The sequence below is a fragment of the Cynoglossus semilaevis genome, chromosome 14 (genome assembly GCF_000523025.1).
Source record: "Cynoglossus semilaevis isolate Cse_v1.0 chromosome 14, Cse_v1.0, whole genome shotgun sequence".
Lineage (NCBI taxonomy): Eukaryota > Metazoa > Chordata > Actinopteri > Pleuronectiformes > Cynoglossidae > Cynoglossus > Cynoglossus semilaevis.
In genome coordinates this window covers 1-9464 of record NC_024320.1, presented here as the reverse complement: position 1 = coordinate 9464, position 9464 = coordinate 1, and the positions used below count along the sequence as shown (strand labels likewise).

The 9464-nt window shown below is 41.0% G+C and overlaps 1 protein-coding gene across 3 annotated transcripts in view; it reads left to right on the top strand.

Annotated features, from left to right (window-relative positions):
• whrna (whirlin a) overlaps window positions 1-2097 on the top strand; it is a 102014-nt gene extending 99917 nt beyond the window's left edge. For 2 of the 3 annotated variants that reach the window (XM_025062480.1, XM_008324275.2), the window contains one exon: window positions 1434-2097. In XM_025062480.1, coding sequence (XP_024918248.1) covers window positions 1434-1616 — 183 coding nt within the window. In that variant the 3' untranslated portion in view covers window positions 1617-2097. Of the gene's footprint in view, window positions 1-747; window positions 872-1433 lie in introns of all 3 variants that reach the window. The other variant, XR_003051778.1, reaches the window with a different exon arrangement.
• The last annotated feature ends 7367 nt before the right edge of the window (window positions 2098-9464 follow it).

Sequence of the window (9464 nt, the reverse complement as noted above, 5' to 3'; positions counted from 1 at the left end):
AGCTAATGTTAGCTCTGGTGTCTGTACCAGAACTGTTGAAGCTAATGTTAGTGTAAAAATAACAAATGTGAAATTTTTCGCAAACCCAGCCAAAGGATGAAAAAAGTGCGACCTATAGTCCAGAAAATACGGTAATTTCTATAAATGTTTTGCTTTGCAACAGTGCCCTCCAAATGACATGGATTTCGTATACACTACGATAAATTCTTGCACAGATCCTATGGTGAGTTCCCTTGTAATACCTGCTGCCAGTTTTTAATGTTTGCTTTGAGCCACAGTCCAGGATTGGATGCTGTTCCGTGGGTTTACAGATCCATCAGGGACTGACTGGGCAGAGATCTGCTCATTCATTGTGCTGTCCTCCAGTGTCACCGCAGACAAGCTGAGCTCCGAGAAGAGCCAGTCTGAGTCAGGCGGTGTGTGTCGGAATAAATTCACGGTGTCAACAGACGACACACGGAGCGCAGGAGTGTTTGTATATTTATGTATATTTATGTAAATGTGGTTCTTCTGTGACAGGACGTCTCAGTTTCTCTATGTTAATGAAGCCACATTTGATCAATGGAACTCCCAGGGAAGAGACATCTTCATTTGTTTGAGTTTGTTCAATATAGTAACAATTTCAAAGTCTCTGTGTAAACTATAGGGGGTGCTTTGTGTCCGACAGGTAAAACCTACAGAAAGAAAGAGTAGGTATTCTGACAGTTTATTAAACCAAATGAAACTTTTTTTTTTTTTTTTTAAAAGGATGTCTGTGGACCACACGGTGGAGTGGTAAACCGGCAGGACACCTGACAACAACCTGTGCTTCAACTGTAAACGTTTCACCCAAGTGAAAGTGCAGAGCCGAGAATGAACCGAGATGTTTGTGGTCCGTAGTTAAGTCAACACTACTCAGATGCTACCAAGTTATATGGCTTCACTGCTGTTGTTGTGCTAAATGTGCTAAATGAGAAACGTGAAGCTAGCACCGACGCAGAGCCAGATTTTGGGCGTTATATTCGTCTGTATTTGTTTGTTGTTTTTTTTTTCTCGTCTTCCTGTTGATCTGCTGACAAGGACATTTCCATTTTCCATTTCTGCGTCTTGAATTTAGCAGGTAGCTCATTTAAAACTTGATGAATGCCCCTGTTCCTGGACCAGGTGTAGGTTTGTGAGATGTGACTGTTTGTGTGAACAGCATTTCTATTTCCTGCCTGTTCCGCTCAATTTGTGGGAACAAAACTATCACCAGAAGGAGAGAATAATGTGGAGGGAGAGCCCTGGAGAAAACATAACCACTGCAGTCTTTTTCTGCTGCTGCCCAGGGCGTCCATCTGCCTCTTTGAGTCTGAACCAGTCCTCGGTTTATTTGTCATTTCTGATTTCCTGTTGATGCCTGTGGAATACAATCAGTGTGGATGATCGGTCTGCTCTTTGTTTCTCTCCCACAGAGAGGTGGATCAGCTCATAACTGTGGACAGCTGAAGGTGGGTCAGGTGATCTTGGAGGTGAACGGGGTTTCCCTGAGGGGGCGTGAGCACAGGGACGCAGCACGCCTCATTGCCGAAGCCTTCAAGACCAAAGAGAGGGATTACGTGGACTTCTTAGTGACGGAGTTTAACGTGGCGCTATAGCCAAAAGGAGGAGGAGAGCGAGGAAAAGGTGTGAGGATGTGGGTGCGAACTCGGAATAAAATGGCACAACACAAGACAGAATGCAGCCACCGCGTTTCCCATCGTCCCTCCGAGTACAGACAAAGGAAACCTAAATTTAAAGATTCGCCCCCACCTCCCATTTCCAACTGTCTCACCTTACCCCACGATGAAATACAACGACAGATTACTTTATCCTGAGTTTCTGTAGCACTCCCTTGATCCATCGCTCTGATTATTCATTTTATTTTCTTATTTATTTTATTTAATGACTTATTTATGTCTCTTCTTTCGCTGAACGTCTGAGACTTCCTGTTTCCCGTTGGTGGGTTTGTTCTGTTACTGTAAAAAGATCTGAACAAATGTAGATACAGATGCATATACGATGTACACACAAAGATGCTCCTATATGAATTCTAAAAACCCTGTATCCTCTGTTGCATCAACATAAAGTGATATATGGTATTTCAAATCCACTGGTACTGTTCTGTCAGCTCTTCTGCACAGTTGGCACCGTTGCACATAAACGGTACCTGAGACATTTAATATACACTAACGACTAATATTAACAATTAACATTTCTTATTTTTACCCTCGTGTCTCCTTGTCTCCTTCATTCTCAAAGTAGCTGTTCTCACCTTCAAGTTCATGAATGTCCATCATCGGGATCACGCCATCGGCCAGCCGGCGTCGTCACCACTCTCTGTAGCACCTGCTGGAGTGGTGGAGGTGGATTTAAGCCCATATATTTCAGGATACGTTCAAATCAAGCTCCTGCACTTATCAAAATACTGAAGAGTACTAGATATTTAGATTCAAATGAAATACATATCTGCTGCATGTTCATTTTCTACCGTTATTAAAAATTGAAGGAGAGCAGAACCTGGACTGATGTAACGTTAGGTAAGACTAGCAGCAGCACTCACTGGTGACCGACCAGGACAAAGTCGGAGCAGCTGAAACCTCAACAGAGTTACTTCAAAGATGTCTGACTTACAATTTGTTCATCTAAACTGAAAGTATGAGTTTAGGTCGGGCTCACAGATTGCCACTTTTGGGATGTTGGGTCAGTCAAATCTCCTTAGACTGCTGGCTAATCTTCTTGCAGGTACCTGATGTTAGTGACTAAAACCAGTTCAGACTGGTCTCTTTGTCTCCAACAGGTGTGACCAGTGCTGTCATCATATCTTCATCCAGTGTTGAGCTTCGTTACATTTGACCGTTGGTCCTTTTTAATTGAATCCCCCAAAAAATGAATCACTTTCAAATCTGATCAAACATCCCATTTTAACCAGCTTTAACCAGCTTTAACCAGCTTGAATTGAAACCTGTTCAAATGACTGAAGCTCAACAACAAGCTCTGATCTAGAACCACCTGCAGGTTGGAACCTGGTGTCAAAGGTCGCCCCCCCAGAATTCTACATAGAAGGAATTTTTTGATGGAAACACCACTGAAAAAGGAGAAGACAGACTGATAGAAGATAGATATGTTTCAAGAGGCACCAGTGACTCAGCTGTTGATTGACAGATGATTCACTTATCACATACCTTGATAAAGATTTGTTCTACCTCAGTAAAAGGCTTCCTAATCCAGTAAAGCTGCCGTAACCCCAGGTATGTGATGTCAGCATTGTATGATGTGGGGAGTAATTTACACCAGTGAATCGCTGGTGTGTCATGGATCATTATTTAATTTCACTTCAATTGGTCTGAAAATTATCATTTATTTACTGCAAATAATTAGTGTTTGTTCATTAGGTAGGACAATTAAATACTCTCCTAGTAGGTGACAGCAGATGGCTGTATAAAAATGGATCTCCAAGTGTTTTCTTCAGTTCCTGTGAGTACCTCAGAGTTGTGTTCAACTAAACAGGCCCATCTTTCACTCTGGAGTCAGTAAATTGTGAGTGAATCAGAACTAAAAGATAATTTTATGTCATTACGTACTCATTTTTTCTGGTGGTGCACTACGGGATTTTTCTAATGTAAAATATTTGTCATGGTTGAAAACACAACTTTACACTGTTCTTCATGTGAATGGCCCTAAAACTGGGTTTCATGACATCATTTTTTTTCTGGGGGGGAGGTGGGGGGGTTTCTACATGAAATGACAAATTGTTGTTGGAGCTGCTGGTGTTCCAATGACTCTTCAAATCAATTCAAATTTTCTGTTTTTACTGCGTCACAAAAACTAGATCAAAGCCTCACTTTAAAATTCAGTCTCACTCACTGCCACTGCTCCTGAATAACAATTGATCATTTGTGTTTTATAATTTTTTTACATCCAATTATCTTCTCCCTGAGGTTGTGTGTGTGTGCATGGGGGGTTCTTCACTGACACCCTGTGTAGTGCAGCAATTATGCCGGAGAGGAGGCATTAATGAGACATTTAGAGGACGCCACAGCCGTCACCCAGGGATTTATAGAGACGCAACAGGACTTGGAACCATGTGTGAACAGGCACTCATTTTACCCATTTGGAAGAAAGCAATTAGGAGATAAGAAAGCAGGGAGAGAGGGGGAGAGAGCCAGTAGGTAGACGCAGTCACAAATGAGGGGTAATTGTTGTCGGAGCCATTTATTTCCTTTCAGGAGAAGTGTGGATGTGGACACCGTGTTCCACACACACTCTTCTGTATCAACATATACACATATACACACACACACGGGATATATGAAGGAATTCAACAAATGCATTCAGTGAATCAACGTGTTTGTGAGACGTACTCAGGAATTAAAGTAACTCTCAGTAAGAGAAAAATAAAATTAAACACATTCAGTCTAAGTAGGCATCAATGCAATTGATTGTACAGTTTTCTGTGATTATTCGCATTATGGGGAAATTTGATAATAAATTAAAAAAATAATGTATTCTACACTTTTTTTAAGTACTGCGGAAGCACCTATGGAAACATTTGGTAATTACTGGATTAATGTAAACCATTTAAATATTAACCAGATAAAATATAAACCAAACCTGTTTACCACTGCCAGGGCATTAAGGTCTTACTAGTAAAACAGTGATTCTCAACCACACTAGTGTGTCGCGGAAAATTATCCAATTTCACTTAATTGGACCCAAAACTATTATTTATTCATTGCAAATATTTTTTCTTTGTTCGTCAATGCGTGACAAGCAGAGCAACTAAATCCTCTTCCGCTAGGTGGCAGCAGATAAAGAGACTAAAAACAGATAATCAGTGCTGTTCTTTATCTTTATGAGTATCTTTCTTCAATTCCTGTCAGTATATCAGCGTTTTCTTCAACTAAACAGGAGTCAGTTTAAAGTAGAATATTATTATATTTCATTACCTATACTTTTTGTGAGATTTTTGTATGGCGTTGTGCCGTTGGGTTTTTCCTGAGGATATATATGTGCCGTGGCTGAGAAAAGTTTGGGTAACACTGCTCTAGAAAAACAAGTTACCCTCGGAGAGTGGTCCTCAGTTATTTTCTGTCATGCCCCCCCCAGGGGACAAAAACATTTTCACACATCCCCAAATTGAAATACTATTAAGAACCTGGTTACATTAATCCCTCTAGTATCGCAGTAGTTGCGTTTCAAGACCCACGAGAAATGGGAAAAATAGCAAAGTAAAGGTGAGATAGTTACGTATATATGTACCCTTCACCAACCTCCCACACTGTTATCAACCCTCCCTAGACTGTATTACCCTTTCCCACACAATTAAATGCACAGTAGAGTTGAAGAATGGCGACGCAGAGCGAAGTAAACGAGAGACTGGCCGACAGACAAGGGGAGATGCTGGGAGGTGATATGATGCATGAGCCAATCAGTGTGAGGAACAGAAGAGCAGGCTCAATTAGCTAATACTCCACCGAGTACTCATTGTACTGGCAAGTAGCATGCTGTGTACGATCTTGTCTAGGTAAACAAAGCTACCAGCAATTGTTCGCAAATGCGCTTATCCCAATTTCAAAGCGCGAATCCACATTTTTAAAACCAAAACTAAACCAAAAGTTTATTTTTTGCTAGATTTCACAATATAGCAAAACTTTTGCAAGATCGAATTAAAAAAAAATCTGCGATGTACTGAGGGAGCGAAAGGAGAACCGTAAAATAGAGAGGGAACGCTGTATATGTATTTTCTTATCTGTAGAAACCACTGTATGAGTTGCTGCCACCTAGTGATTGGAGGCTTGTTATCAGTCAAGCATTGACAGCGGTGTCACACTCAATTCACCCCAACAGCCCACTGCGCCCTCCCAGGGGGGACTGCCCCAATATTTGGAAAGTACTGCCCTAAGACTGCAGTGCTAATGAGGACGTTAGAACAGGAGCATTCAGAGTGAGAACAACAGTTAACAGCTGTGTGTGTGTGTATTTGTGTAATAGACTAGACTCACAGTACATGGTTAATACGAATTTCAACTTTGCAGCAGTAACAAATACATTGATAAACTCCATAGTTCTACAGAGTATAAAAAAGAAAATGTTGATTTTAGACTTGCAACATTCAACAATTTCTACATTTTCTCCACTTTTCTATTCACGGCAGACTCTTCTACTCTGTCTCCAACTATCTGCTTGTCCTCCCTCACTGCATCCATATATCTCCTCTTCCTCTTTGTCTCCTACCTGGTAGCTCCATCTCTAACATTCTTCTACCACTGTATCCACTGTCCCTCCTCTGTACATGTCCAAACCATCTCAATCTGGCTTCTCTAGTATCATAGGCTTAAATGTAGTCTTTGGGCAATATTTAGTTCAGTTGAGATCTGTGTAAATGGTTGAAATCCTGTTTCATCCAATGTTTGATATTTTCCTGATTAAATAAAGGTTACCTTAAAAAATACAAATACACAGGGTCTATTGCAAAGTAGCCAAAAGCTCAGGTGGAACAAAAGAACAAGTTCTCTCTCTCCCTAATGCCTTAATTAATTAAGGGTAGCAATTATTTTCTGGCATCAATGCAGTTTTGTTTTATAATCATTATTTTGATACTCTGTTGCACATTCGTTTTGGCTAAAGGTTTTACACTGGATTCAATTCAATTCAATTTTATTTATAGAGCAAATTTCATATACCAGGCAAACCTAATGTGCTTTACAGTGGTTTGAACCATTAAAATATCAGGAGAGCAGGAAACAAAGAAAAAGAAAGAAGCGGTAACAGTGTTAAGCGCCCCCTGCCCTTATCGACCCTTGCATCGGCTGAGGAACAACTCCCATGAAAAAACCCTTAATAGGGTTAAAAAAAGGAATAAACCTCAGGGTGACAGACAGAGCAGGGTATCTTCATCTAGGACGGGCAGGCGGGCAGTAGCAAAACAAACTACAACTTCTACAGTAGTTTTCAGTACAGATGAGGCAGGAGGCAGGAGTATGGAGCAGTCCTGGATCCAGAAACAGCATCCAGTATCCATGGGGTCTAGGAGGGGAGGAAAACATAGAGACTCCGAGGACCAGAGGGTCCCCGGGCCAGCATGTTAACCCAGTGCATATGGCAAGGGTAATTATAACAAGTAGGAACAAAACAAACACAATAAATAAATAAATACATAAATATTTAGCCCACAAACGTATGTAGGGTTTTGTCTGGGGATAGGGATTTTAATCAGGCATAGTTTTAAGAGAGAGATTCTAACCTGTTTTAGACAAGGGTAGGGGTTTTAATCGAACGCGATATTAAAAAGAACGGTTTTTAACCTGTTTTAAAACATAGCCACCGATGTTGACAGTTTTATGGTGTTAGGCAGGTTGTTCCATAGGCGTGGGGCATAGACGCAGAAAGCTGCCTCCCCTTGCCTAGTATTACAGCGAGGGATGACAAGACTAATGCTGCTGGCTGATCTGAGAGGTCTTGATGGTGTGTAGTTTGTCAGCACGTTAACTACATATTGGGGAGCAAGTCCATGTAAAGCTTTATAGACAAAGAGAAGGACTTTAAAGTCAATTCTTGTTTCACCTGGTAACCAGTGCAGTGACCTAAGAGCTGGTGTGATATGTTGTGATTTCTTTCTGCCAGTAAGCACACACGCTGCTGCATTTTGAATTAGCTGTAATCTACGAATGCTTGATTCTGGCAGTCCAGTAAGTAGACCATTACAATCATCTAATCTGCTAGTTACAAATGCATGGATTAATTTTTCAGAATCTAGACTTGAGAGGAAGCCTCCTAATTTGGAAATATTTTTGAGATAGTAGAAAGCTGATCTAGTGATATGGTTTATATGGCTTTTGAAATTTAGATCGCTGTTGAGAATTACACCCAGGTTTCTTGCTTCGGTCTTACTGGACCGGATGACCTTCCTGATGCAACCCTCACTATTTATCTGGGCTTGGGACCGGCTCTATAGACACACTGGTTTGTGCACCCAAGTGGCTGGTTTTAGGCTATGGTTTCAGGCTATTTTGAGGCTACTGGAGCAGAGGTGGTGAAGGTGCAGGAGTTTAGGTACTTAGGATCAACTGTTCAGAGCAGAGGAGACTGTGGAAGAGAGGTGAAGAATAGAGTACAGGCAGGATGGAACAGCTGGAGAAAAGTGTCAGGAGTGATCTGTGACAGAAGAGTGTCAGCTAAGGTGAAGGTGACGGTGGTGAGACCGGCCATGATCTATGGTTTAGAGACAGTAGCAATAGGCAGAAGACAGGAGGCGGAGCTGGAGGTGGCAGAGTTAAAGATGCTAAGATTCTCTTTGGGAGTGACAAGGATGGACAGGAGTTTGCAAAGGAGTTTGTTAGCTGTTCACCTGAACATAAAGCAAACAGAAATGTTGTCAATCAGTAAGCTCACTTTTGTTATTTGGTTATTCCTGTGTCTGAAATCTTCAGTGGAGCACTAGGAGACTCCGTGGGAGAAAACGGACTGGAGGAAGGAAGGTGTTTTTGTCTGTCTAGGGTGTTCATGTTCCTTGCTTTAAATTTACCAACAGCATACATGCTGGCCAAAAAATCAGCAGTAAACAGCAATAACATGAACAGACAGCAGCAGTTACAGTAGCAACCTGTGCGTTTCTGTGGGGGTAAAAATGTCAATTTTCTCTAAGGACTTTGGTGCAGACGTGTCACAAAGTTAAAACTGCAAATTACTGGGCTGAAAAGAAGCCGTTTATCAGTGAAATAAAGTCTGAAATAAGAAAAAAAAACAGATGGTGAGAGTAACTGACTTTTCACTGGAAGATAATAATAAAAAAAAAGATCTGTGAAAAGGCCACAGTGTAGGATTTAGTGCCACGTAGACATTTAGAACTGTACCACTAACAGACATGGCTGACTGGTTTGTTTCTCCTAGAACTACCAGTATAACCACCAGTATATTTCCAGCAGTACAGATCTGTTCAGCTGACACCAGTATATGAAGAAGAGAATTTATTCCTAATAAGTATATAAGTTCATATATATATATATATATATATATAAGTATATTGGCATATTATTCAGCAAAAGCACAGTAATTACTCCATGGTATTGCAACATGTACTTTGATTCAATGGTACAACCGCACATACAGACACTGGTGCTGCATGCTTTTCCCATAAATCTTAGACTGGACATGGAGACTGGAGATGATCTAAACTAGTACAGCTAATTAAAACTGTCTTACACTGGAGCATTAACCTATTTTCATATCATTTCTGTTCATTTCACCAGACAACACTTTAAGTACAGAAAGGTGTTACGTCTGTTTTGGGAAAATGAGTGAAAGACAGTAGCATCATGTTGTTTTGCTGCTGTGCTAAGAGCTAAAGCTAATTGCCCCTAGTGCAGTGCTTCAGGTGTCACAGGAGTTGCGGGAGGGTACTTTCAGTATACGGTCTTTATTCATGCTTGAAAGATAAACATCCATCCATCCCTCCATCTATCTAT